Source organism: Myotis nattereri (assembly GCF_964212035.1).
Source record: "Myotis nattereri genome assembly, chromosome: 5".
Taxonomy (NCBI): Eukaryota; Metazoa; Chordata; class Mammalia; order Chiroptera; family Vespertilionidae; genus Myotis; species Myotis nattereri.
Genome location: NC_138080.1, coordinates 92574412 through 92587449, shown reverse-complemented (window position 1 = coordinate 92587449; position 13038 = coordinate 92574412). Strand labels below are relative to the sequence as shown.

The 13038-nt window shown below is 48.9% G+C and overlaps 1 protein-coding gene across 1 annotated transcript in view; it reads right to left on the bottom strand.

Annotated features, from left to right (window-relative positions):
* Nucleotides 1–13038, bottom strand: part of GALNT10 (polypeptide N-acetylgalactosaminyltransferase 10) — a gene marked incomplete at its 5' end in the record, with an annotated part of 171409 nt that overhangs the window by 18070 nt on the left and 140301 nt on the right. Inside the window, 3 exons of the mRNA XM_081092798.1 lie at nt 1623–1740; nt 5300–5483; nt 8369–8554. Coding sequence (XP_080948924.1) covers nt 1623–1740; nt 5300–5483; nt 8369–8554 — 488 coding nt within the window. The remainder of the gene's footprint in view (nt 1–1622; nt 1741–5299; nt 5484–8368; nt 8555–13038) is intronic.

The following is a 13038-nucleotide window of genomic DNA, read 5'->3' as shown; positions in this document are numbered from 1 at the left end:
CGAACGTTGCTCAGGGAGGTAAGGGACCAGCAGGCCAATGAGACACAACGTGGGGACAGGAAGATGGGAGAGAGGAGCTCCCCACAGAGAGAACGCCTGCCTGCGCAGGAAGCCAACCTCAGCCAGGGGACTGAGAGGGACAGAGACTGGGACGAGTTAGTCCCTGGATCCAGCCGGGCCTGGAGGGTCTACCTGGAATTCCAGTGTGTGGGCCAATTGATTCTGACTTTTCGCTTAAATCAGTTCAACTAGGATTTTGGTCACCTGGAACCAAGAGTCCAGACTAAGGCAATGGGGTAGGAGGACAAGGTGCTGATAGCGTGACTGTGCCTTTTGGGGAAAAATAAATCTCTGTTGGCTAAGAGAAATGAGAGGATGGGAAAGAGGGCAAGAAAAGGGTCAATGACTCTTCTAGAAATCTCAGAGCCTTTAGGAATCTTTTCTGAGGTTTTCCCGTCAGGATAGATGGTCTAGTCTGGAACTGGAGTCAAATTATTAATCCATCAGTGCTGTTGGCACGTATCGACTTGTCTTAATTTCTGAATATACACTCAGCCTTTCATACCCATCTCTCTTCTCTGTCACCAAGAAGAAACGGGGCCGCAGCAGAGATAAATCAGAGGGAATCTGGCCCTTTGTAAATGCCCGCTCGGCCAGGGATGGAGCAGCTGGCATTCCAGGGAGGCGTTGCCAGCAGAGGATCGAGCTCTCCTGTCCGCTTGGCGCCGTGGAGGGCTGTCCACGGGGCCTCGGACAATGCACTGGCAGATGGGCTGCTACGGATCCGGAAACTCACGCTCGCAAAGCCAGGAGAGGGGAAGGGAGCCTCCTCATTACACCATCTTCTTTCCCTCGAGGTGAAGGACATAATTGGATCAAATGGGAGCAGGAACCAGCCTCCTCCCGCCTCCCCGTGACAGACTTCCAAAATGGCTTCATTACCGAGGCCTCTGTAAATACACTGTGTGGAGAAAATGCCATTTGTAGTGCTGTAATTGCCCGATGAGCATCATTAGACGGGCCTTTAAAAAACACACAGAATGGAATCATTTTGGGTTTAGGAAGTCCTTTGGGCAAATCTTTCTCCATTCACTGTTCTCCACAAAGTGAGTTTCTGAAGGGGGACTCCTTGCCCAAGGAGGTGGCTCTGGCCAGTGACAGGCCTGCTCTGAGTATTCAACCAACACATGTGTGAAGTGTCTTCTCTGTGTCAGACACGCGTCCAGTACTTGGGATACAGCGGTAAGTGGAACACACCAAGATCCCTACCCCAGTGAAGTTTACTTTCTGGTGAGAACTCAGAACACAGATGTGCCCATTTCTGGCCTGGCTATAGTGCCACTGGCCATCCCTTCTGAGCTGGGGAGACACCTTACCAGGGGTTCTGGAGATGTGAGAAGCAAGTCCTGGCTGACCACACGGCTAACCTTCCCCTCAGTGAGACCTGATCTTCACCTGAGACCCACAAGAGTCCCACAAAGAAAGGGAGACTGTGACTCCTTCACCTTAGGAGCCCTGCGGCCTTCTCTTTCCAGGCTCAGACAGACAGGGGGCGGGCGACCTGCCAGCACAGCGGCCAAGGGGCTGTGCCAGGAGAAGGGGGCTCCCAGGAGCTGGCTCACCTTGAATGAGATCTCATACTGCTCCCCTCCCCAGATCTCCAGGCCTGGGTCGTACCCGCCCAGCTCCCAGAACCACTTCCGGTCCACGGCGAACAGTCCACCGGCCATCACGGGAGACCTGTCAGGGAAGCAGAGCGTGGTGTGAAGACGTGGACCGGAGAGCACACGGACACCGCTGTTCCCCTGCAATGGTGGTCCCGCTGCTCCATGAACACAGCCCGTGTGTTCCGCAGGGAATCCCAGGCCCTTCCGGGTGCGGGCCCAGGCCCTTGTCTTCCTTGACTACACTTCCCTTCATAACTGCTACATTGTAACCAAGTGGACCCAATGTTCCTATACACGTTTCACACCAGGGAATCCCTGTGAAATGAAATCACAGCGTGTTCTCCCCATGAACCTTGTAGCTGAATCATCTCTCTCTCTCTCCCCCCAGTCCTCCCACTAGGCCTTCCTGAGTCTGGCTGGGCTGTCAATTGTCTTAGCGATGGAAACCATACAGCTTCCTGGGCCTCCCCCAGACCTACAAAACCATCTATGGGGAAGGAGCCTCAGGACCTGCGGTTTGGACCTGCTCCGGTGAGGGCTCTGTCCGTTCAGCACAGACACTTGCTCTGCTGAGAGGTGACAGAAGCCGCAGCCTCTGATCTTTGTCACACGGGGCTAAGGTGAACTCCACTCGCCCACGCTCCTCGGTTCGCTCGCCGAGTGCCAGCTGGAAGCAGGTGCTGGAGGCGTCTGGAGGTAAAGCAGCCGGACGGCCCAGGGATGCGAGTGTGGCGGGGCAGCGCCTCAGGACAGAGGACCCCGAAGACAGGTGGGGTCACAGGGGCCTCTGGGAGTGCAGATGTTTCTCTCTCTCTCCCTTCCCCTCTCTAAAATCTCAACGAAAAAACACACAAAAATAAAAGGGGTCCTCTTGACTATGACCAAAGGCTTGAATATCCCAGGTGCTGTAATGAACTAATTTAGCAATGAAACGACCTCACTCCTCATGTAGACCCCAGGAGGTAGGCCTCATCATTACGATCCTCTTTTATGCAGGTAGAAACCAGGGTACAGCGGTAACTTGCTCAAGGCTTCACAGCCACTAAGTAGGATTTAACCCTCTAAATGGCCATAGCCCACACCCCTCATGGCCACAGCACACCACCTCCTGTCAGGGAGGGGCAGTCGAGAAGGGGCAATTGAGTGAAAGGATGGGAAACCCTCACTGCACCCTGGGCTTTCCTTTGCCTGCGGTGTGTCTGAGATGAGGGATTTAACCACTGGGCCCTGTGCTGCCCGGTATGGGGCACTGATATGTGGCTGGTCTGGATTGAGATGTGCTGCAAGCATAAAGCACACAAAAATCTCATGAGTGATTTCACAGTGGTGGTTACATGCTAACATGGGAATATCTTAGCTATGCCAGCTTAGATAAAATTTATTACCAAAACGAATTTTACCTGCTTCTCTTTGCCTTTTTTACGTGGCTACTAGGAGATTTGAAAGTACATATGTGGCTTGCATTTCTGCTGGACGGTGCTGATTTTAACCTCAACGAGGCTGCTTCCCGTTTACACAGCAGACCTACAGCGACACTTCCTAGCTCACCTTGCTAGTGTATTTCTGAAAGTACCTCGGACTATAAGAAGATAAGGTGGCGATGGTATCAACTCTCTCCTGTCTTCTGAAGATTGTGGGTTTGGGTTTTCTGGCTGGATTCTTAAATACGCTGCTCAGAGGGGTGTATTCATGAGAAATCAAACTCAAGACTCTGCACTCAAAAACCAGCCTGGCCGGTAGCCAGGGGCCTGGCTAAGGAGCTGCCTCATGAGGAGGCCTCACAACAGGTAGGCGATTGGCCTTAAGATGTTTGGATGCTCGAGGCTGTGACTCCAGAGGGAGCCTCTCCTTTAGCCCGACCTATTTTCTGCAATAACAATTCTGAGTGTCTAGTGTCTGCCGTGCACTTGACCGACATTATCTCCAGCTCTCACAAAGCCCTATCACTAGGCCCCTTTTCAGATGGAGGAATTTGAAATTCAGAAATGCTATATACTCTGCACAAGGGCATGCAGGGAGTAAGTGGATGAGCTGTAATTCACACCGGGGTGTGCCACCAAAGCCCGAGTTTTTCAAACATCATTACACCACGCTGTGCCTACAGATCGCCCGTCTGCTGGCACCATGGGGAGGTGTGCAGAAAAGGACCAGGATTTCTCTTGCGGCCTCTCCCCTGGGTTTTGTCCAAGTGCAATATACAGGAGAGACTTCTGGAAGGAATCAGAGGACACAATGGAGGGAGAGCCCCTCATGAAGGGCTCTCAACCTTGGCCACACATCAGTATCACCTGGGATCTTCAAAAAACAATGATGTCCAGCCCTGGCAACTGTTGTTCAGTGGTTAGAGTGTTGGCCTGAGCACCAAAGGGTCACAGGTTCAATTCCTGGTCAAGGGCACAAACCCAGGTTTGATCCCTGGCTCCAGTTGGGGCTTATGCAGGAGGCAACCAGTTGATGTCTCTCTCGCACCAATGTTTCTCTCCCTCTCTCTTTCTCTTTCTCTCTCCCTCCCTCCCTTCCACTCTCTAAAAATCAATGGAAAAAATATCCTTGGGTGAGAATTAACAAACAACAAACAAACAAACAAATAAACAAAAATGATGTCCAGATTTCACCCCCAGACTCTGGAGTAATTGGTTGGGGGTGGGGTGAGGGTGACTTGCACGTGATGCCAATAGGCACCCAGGGTTGAGAGCTACTGCTCTGGGGTTGGGCCAACCCTTCAATATCCAGATGAGGAGACTGAGCCCTCAGAGGAAACTGGCTGGGCCTCTGCTACTAACCAATTGCATGACCTGAATGTGCCCTTTCCTCATCCCACAGTGAGGAGGGTGAACGGGCCAAGCCCTACCCTATGCACCTTTCAAATCTTAGAGCCTATGAATTGGCTCATGGCAAAGGGTCAAACCATACAGGGGGTTCTGGTTACCTTGAAAACTCCATTTCCTGGAGCAGCCCGTTCTGACTCAGCCTCTACTATGTGTCATCTTGGCAGGTGTCGCCTCCTCTCTGACTCCGACTCTGCTAGTAGTGCTGGCCCATGTTGAGGACACAGGTCAGGAAAAGAACAAACGTCTGACCTGCTGAAGAGGCACCGGGGCTCTGCTCACACAGCTCCATCGCCCCGGCCCCCTCCATTTCCTCAGGGAAGCCCACCTCTGCGCCTTTGCCACTTCATTGCTGTATGACCTAGGTAACTTATTGTAACCCTGATGTCCACATTGGAAAACATGAATACTAATTTAAATAAAAGTTGAGAGGGTTAAAGACGATCAGGTTGTGATGTGCTCAGCATGCGGTGCCTTGCACTCAGAAAGTGTTCAATAAGTGGTGATGACGATGATAATTACAACCGGAGGCTTGAGGGAGGGAGCATGAGCAACTCTGCTCAGGTCCCGTTGGCAATGGCAGCAAACTGCACAGAGGCAGGCAAGGAAGAGGTGACCAGCTTGGTGGTCCATGAGCTGAGGCTCTGACACGCTGGGATGGACTGTGCTTCTGGTTGGGGACATCTGCCCTGGCCCCTCTGCACTGGACTTTTGGGGGAGCTGGCGATCCTGAGTTGTGTGTGTTGGGGAGGGGGTCACCGGGTCAGCTCAGCTACTGGGACCAGCCTGGTGACTCATACTTACTCAAATGGGTCACTGGGGTCAGCCTTCTGCAGTTCCGGAGGGATTGGGATCCGCTTGTAGTACATCTCCCAGTCAAAGGCGCCCCGCATGGCATCCCCCGCCTGGGTCTCATACCGGAAGTCATCGTGGTCAATCACGTCAATCATCGGGCACACGATGGTCTTGCGGTTCCGAGCGATGCGGTCTGAAGAAGCCGAGAGATGCCCATTAGGGAGGCAGGATGGGGGAGCAGCTAAGTGCATGGCCCTGTTCTGCAGCTTATTTGAATTTTTAATGTGTTCCCTGGGTGAATTATCTGAACATTTGAGCTTGAGAATCCTGGAGAAGGGAGGGCGCAAGCTTTAAAAAAGATGGACCAGGGCTCCTATCCCAGTTCTGACGCCTAAGACGGGGGACCTGGTCCAGCTACATAACTAACATCTCCAAGACCCAGCATTCTCCTCCGGGGGTGCCAGTGAGCTGCTGGGGCAAATATCTCCCAGCGAGGGGCAAGTGGGCTGTGCAGGGGGTGTGTGTGTGTGTCTCCCAGCTTTGGGCCAGGAGTCAAATTCAAGACTTGGAATGAGGAGTGTGGTGGGGGGTCAGAGTAGGTGGGCATCTGCCACCTGGGGTGTGTTTACCCCTCCGCCACTTACTGAAGCAGAATCTCTGAGGGTGGAGATGGAGCAACCTTGTGACAGGCTCCCTGGGGATTCTTAATGAAGCAGAACACCCTTCTCCAGGGAAGGAGCTAGAGAAGGCCTCCCTTCCTCACTATTCATGGCCGTTCAGGGGACCTCCCTTCAGGGGAGGGTTTGAGCTCTGCTGGGTACTGGCTGACTGTGAGAGGTAAGAGGCCAAGGGGCTGCATCAGCGCAGCAGCGTTCAGTGCTGGGCTCACTTGGGGACAGAACGCCCAGGTTCGAATCCTGGTTTTGTCACCTACTAGCGGTATAAGCTTGGGAAAGGTCATGCGATGCCTCCGAGTCTCGATTTCCTTGCCGACAAAATGGAGGAAGACAGCGCCTATCTCGTGGGGCCTCTGAAGACTGAGAGACGACGAGGCCAAGGCGCCTCGCACGTGATCAGTACTCCCGACGCCGGCTGTGACCAGGGCTGCTGACAGAAGCTCAGAAGCAGGTGCTGGAAGGCTGAGCATCTCCCTCATTCTCTCTGCCCCTCAGGTTTCTCATTTGCAAGACGCTGATAATAATGCCTGGCCTGCTTGTTCTACCACGGAATCATCAAATTCAAATGGGGATGTGGCCTAGAAAGCTAGGAGACTAGCAGAGCCATGAGACGATGATGATGATGATGATAATGATGGAGGAAATGATGATCAACAGCAGTTTTCCTTTGGGGTGCTGATTCCTTCTCACTCAGAAATGCTTGCTCTCCAAAGAAGGCAGACTGAGCTGTGCTCAGAGGTGTAAATGGTTTCAGAGACAAAAGCCATAATGGGCTCTGTCTGCTGATCATATTAGCAGGGCAGACTTTTAAATCTACACCAGTGGTTCACATTTCTATTGCAAAAAGGAAAAAAAAAAAAGAGGGGGGATGCTTCTTCCGTGTATGTCGGCAGATTATGAAAATTACCTTCATGTATTTCCATAGAAACAGAGTAAAGGGCTATTTAGACGACCCGTTCAGCTTCCTGCCCCACCACTCCATTCTCTTTATGAGTCACCGAATGACCCAACAAATGGGTTGTCCCTTCAGGACTATCAATTAGGCGATTTATGGTGAGGCTTTTTTGTTTTTTGTTCTCTTTCAGTCATGAGAGGCAGAGGCAGACCTCTTGGTTTAATGAAATCAACTGTTTACCAGAGAATCTGGGTTATATCCTTTTCCTAACCACACACAAGTGCATAATCTAACACGAAGGTCCATGCTGATCTGTGTTGGGACCCAGCACGCTGGTTATCCCACTCAGCTGTGTGGGTTTTGGGTTCTGTCCTCTGCTTTGAACGGTGGCCTAACCAGTGCTCCTCAAAGTGTGGTCCCTGGACAGCAGCCCTGGCACCACCTGGGCGCTGGTTAGAAATACAGCTTCTCAGGCCCCACCCTGGGCCCCCCGAATTGGAACCTTGGGGTGGGGCCCGGCACTCCGTTTTAACAAGTCTTCCAGGTGATTCTGAGGCGCACTCACGTTCGCCCTAAACTCCAGTCCTCTTTGCTCCCTAAGCTTTCTGTTACGGAGAGCATATCCCTCCACTTCTGAGGGGTTTGCTTGCTCTCTGGATTGGTAGCTCTCCCTGAATCTGCCTCCATCACTATCCCTCTCCTGACTCCCAGTCCCAGTGGGACATTTCCTCTTCAATGTCCAACTGTCCGCACCGGCGCACTGCCTTTATCAAAGCGGAGAACTGGGGATGCAGGCCTGGTTCTCCAACCAGCAAGGAGACACCGGCATCCAATCCTCGTGTCTCCCTTCTGTCCTCCAAGCATTGGTAGATGACTCCTGCATCACGCTGCCCTGCGTCTATAGTCCTTCCCTCATAGTTGTCATAAACTCTCCAAAGAGGACTGAATTTAGGGAGGCAATGTGGAATCATGAAAGACAGACTTTGGAGCCAGACAGATGGTGACTTTGACACTTATGGCCCAAGGGAATAAGTGAATCATTCAATATCTCTGAACTTCAGTTTCTTCTACTATAAAAAAGGGATACGTCTGACCTGGCATAGTTTTGTGAGCGTTAGAGACCATGCTTGCAACCTTGCTGGCTCATAGGAGCCGTGCGGTCAATAGTAACTGCTCTCAGTTTGGTTCTTAATGGTAGACAGTCTTGGCTTGCTTTCTAAGAAACTTTGAAGTAATCTGGGGGAGCAATCATGTCACTAGAAACTAATGTGCTGTATGAGTTTGGGCAAGTCACTTCTCCTCTCTCTGAGTCTCAGCTTCTTTCTCTGGAAAACGAAGGAACAGGACCGAATGGGTTGCTCAGGTCCCTTTGAGCACTCCTGAACTTCTGAGTGCACCTGGCATCATGCTGGGTGCACCTCAGCAGGCAAGGGAACCTTTGTGTCTGGGGCCAGTGGCGGCTGGCTCATCCCACATCGTCTACCTTGTCTTGGGAGAGTCCCTTACCGAGCAAGGGGGGTAGCCAATTGACATTGGCTTCACAGTGTGAGTCCAAGAATGTGATCACATCCCCAATTGCCGCTGAGGCCCCCAGCATCCGGGTCCTTATCAGCCCTTCCCGTTTCTTGGTTCGGAGAATCCTCACGCTGGGGAAATGGGCCATGTAGTCTTCAAGCGGCTTCTTCAGGTGCTCTGGGAGGGAGACAGAAGAGGAAAGATGGACGGTGGGTAAGGAGAGCTGCTCAGTAACCTTATTCTTGTGACCTCTCCCTTACCTGTGCACTGCACTTTACAGTGAGACACAGCTCTCCGGCCACTGTCTCACTGCACCTTTCCAGTGCAAACTGTATACTTTGAAAACGACAAAACCTTATTGAAAAGGAACTGAAGACCGAAATAAATGGACAGGCAGTTCATGTTCTTAGATGACTTAATATTGTTAAGATGTTGATAAGACCTCCCATATTGATCTACAGGGTCAACGTGATTAAAATCACAGCTGATTTCTTTGCAGAAATTGACAATTGACAGCTGATCCTAAAATTTATGAAAATGCAAGGGATGAAGGGACCCAGAATAGCTAAAACAATCTTTTTATTATTTATACATGAGTGTTTATAGCAACACTATTCACAATAGTCAGGTGGTGGAAATAGCCCAAGTTTCCAATGCCTTATGAATGCTATCAACAAATATAGAATATATCCATACAATGGGCTATTATTCAGTCATAAAAAGGAATCAAGAACTGATACATGCTACACCATGGGGGGATCTTAAAAACATTATACCAAGTAGAAGAAGCCAGACACAAAAGGCCACATATTGTATGATTCCATTTGTATGAAATTCCAGAATAGGTAATCCAGACAGACAGAAAGCAGATTAGTGATTGCCAGGGCCTGGGGTCTGGGGAATGGGGAGCGGCTGCTTAATGGGTATGGGGTCTCCTTTTGGGATGATAAAAATAATTTGAGCCGAAACCGGTTTGGCTCAGTGGATAGAGCGTCGGCCTGCGGACTGAGAGGTCCCAGGTTCGATTCCGGTCAAGGGCATGTACCTGGGTTGCGGGCACATCCCCAGTGGGAGATGTGCAGGAGGCAGCTGATCGATGATTCTCTCTCATCGATGTTTCTAACTCTCTATCTCTCTCCCTTCCTCTCTGTAAAAAATCAATAAAATATATTAAAAAAATATTTTGAAACTAGATAGAGATGTTTGCACAACACTGCAAATCTACTAAATGCCACTTAATTGAATACTTGAACATGGTTAATTTTATGTGAATTTTACCTCAATTAAAAATATGGATAAAGGATGTAATATTAGGTACATCTCTAAAGAAAATATACAAATGGTCAATAAACATGTGAAAATGTGCTTATCATCATCATCAATCATCAGGGAAAATGAAAGTCATCAGTAGTATGTGACACCATATTACTTTACATGCCCCAGGACTGATATAATCAGAAAGCCAGATAATAACAAGTGTGAACAAGGATGTGGAGAAATAAGCATCTTCATACACTGGAATGTAAAATGGTGCAGCTACTTAGGAAAACAATCTGGCAGTTCCTCAAACAGTTAAACACAGTTATAACCCAGCAATTCCACTCTGAGGCATACACCCAAGAGAAATGAAAACACATGTCCACACAAAAACTTGTACACTCATGTTCATAGCAGCAACATTCATAATAGCCCCAAATTGAAAACCATCCAAATGTCCATCAAACGGTGACCAGAGCCCTAACCGGTTTGGCTCAGTGGATAGAGCGTCGGCCTGCAGACTGAAGGGTCCCAGGTTCGATTCCGGTCAAGGGCATGTACCTGGGTTGCGGGCACATCCCCAGTGGTGGGTGTGTAGGAGGCAGCTGATCGATGTTTCTCTCTCATCGATGTTTCTAACTCTCTATCCCTTTCCCTTCCTCTCTGTAAAAAAAATCAATAATATATATATATTTTTTAAAAAAATGGTGACCGGAAAACAAAATGTAGAAGAGCCATACAATAGAATATTATTCAGCAATAAAGAAGGAAACAAGCTATTGCAATAATATGGACGAGCCTTAAAAATATTATGCTAGGTTAAAGAAGTCAGACATATAAGACTAGATATATGATTCTACTTATGTGACATTTCTGGAAAGGTAAAACTACAGAGACAGAAAGGAAATCGGTGGTTGGCTGAAGCTGGGTTGGGAGTGGGGGTTGACTGCAAACAGGCACAAGAGAACTTTATGAAGTGATGGAAATATTCTAAAAATGAATTACGGTGTGAGTTTCACAACTGCATAAATTCACTTAAAAACACATTGAACTACAGACTTAAAATGGGTGATTTTTATGGAATGTAAATTATATCTCCATAAGGCTGTTAAATTCTAAAAAAAATCAATTGTATTTCTATACACTGGCAAAACACAATTGGAAAGTACAACAAAAATAGCATTTGTAGTAGTCTCATGTATAAAGACCCAGATAAATGAATAGATAAATAATATTTATAGATTGAAAGACTCCATATTTAAAGCCAGTTCTCAGCCCAGAAATAAACCCGTGCCTTTATGGTCAATTAATATTTGACAAAAGAGGCAACAATATACAATGGGGTAAAGCTAGTCTATTCAATAAATGGTACTGGGAAAATTGGACAGATGCGTGCAAGAAAATAAAACTAGATCACTTTCTTACACCATATCCAAGAATAAATTCAAAATGGATTAAAGAGTTAAATGTTAGACTTGAAACCATAAAATTTCTAGAAGAAAACATAGGCAGTAAAAACTTGGTCATTTCTTGTAGCCATATTTTTTCCGATATATCACCTTGGGCAAGGGAAACAAACAAAAAATATACAAATGGGACTACATCAAACTAAAAAGTTGTTGCACAACAAAGAAAACCATCAAGAAAATGAAAAGACAACCCACTAAATGGGAGAACATATTTGTGAATGGTACATCTGTTAAGGGATTAATATCCAAAATTTATAAAGAACTTATACAACTCGATGCCCTCCTCCCCTGCACCCACCTCCCTCTCCGCTGCCCAGAAGGCTGCAGCCATGGAAGCACATCCATCCGCCTTGGGAGACCCGTCCTGTTGGCGGTGTGTGTGCCCGGAGCCCACCCTGCCGCTGGGCCTGGGCCTGGGCCTTGGACAACTTCCGTGCGTGCGCTGAGCTGTCCCTCCTGCGACCCCGCCTCTGGCTCCCAGAGCCTCGCCCCTGGGACGCGGAGGGTCCCGGAGCTGAGAGGGGCCAGGAACGCGGGCCGGGACCCGCAGTCCCCGCGAGGGGGGGCTCAGGCGCTGGGCTGCACAGCCCTGTGGCCCCTGAACCAGCCAGGAGGCGCCAGCCCCAGTGGGGACGGAGGGACCGGGCTCCTGGCGCCGCGCTGAGCCCCAGCCTCCCGCACCAGCGCCCAGCACCCAGCTGCACCCCAGGAAGCGGACGGAAGGCGGCCAACAGCTCGAGGAGCCGCACCCCTGGGGACCCCGAGACTGCCCGGTAGGCAGCCCTGCTGCTTCTTTCTCTCCTGCGGGATGCACAGACTTTCCTGGGACAGATCCCGCCCCGAGTGCAGTCCATAACGTGCTAAGGTACTGACGTGGCTTTTGCCTCTACTTCTCTCTCTGTTCGCTTCTGGAACCTGTGGACCACGATTAAACCCCAGATCCTTAAAAAACACACACACACACACACAAAAACAAACAAACAAACAAACACATACACAAACAAAAAGAACTTAAACAACTCAACACCAAAAAACAAACAATCCAGTTAAAAAAATGGGCAAAGGACCTGAATAGACACCTTTCCAAAAGGAGAAACAGATGGTCAGACATATGAAAAGATGCTCAATGTCACTAATCATCAGAGAGATGCAAATTAAAGCACAATGAAATATCACCTCACACCTATCAGAATGGCCATCATCAATAAATCAACAAACAAGTGCTGGAGAGGATGTGGAGAAAAAGAAACCCTCGTGCACTGTTGGTGGAAATGCAGACTGGTGCAGCCACTGTGAATAGCAGTATGGAGTTTCCACAAACACTAAAAAATGGAGCTATCTTATGACCTAGCAATTCCACTTCTGGGAATATATCCTAAGAAACCTGAAACACTAATCCAAAGGAATATATGCACCCCTATGCTTAGTGCAGCGTTATTTACAATAGCCAAGCTAGTGAAGCAGCCCAAGTGCCCATCAGTAGATAAGTGGATAAAAAAAGCTTTGGGACAGCCCTGGCTGGGTGGCTCAGTTGGTTAGAGCATTGTCCCGTATACCAAATGGATGTAGGTTCAATCCCCGGAAGGCAACTGATTGATGTTTCTCTCTCACATCAATGGTTTTTTCCTCTCTCTCTCTCCCCTCTCTAATATCAATAAAAATATCCTTTGGTGAGAATTTTTTTTTTAAAAAGGGGAGCACAAGGGATGAAACAATTTCTATATCTTGATTGGGTTGCTGCTTTCCCAGGTGTATACATTTGTTAAACCTCATGGAACTGTATACTCATAGTATCTGTACATTTTTTTCACTGTTTGTAACTTTGAGCTCAAGTACAAAATATATTGGTCAAAACACACATCCTCTTGGTTGGGGAAGCTGGAGTGTAGTGGAAGTGTCCCTGACTGGGGACCCGGAGAATTGGACTGTGCTCCC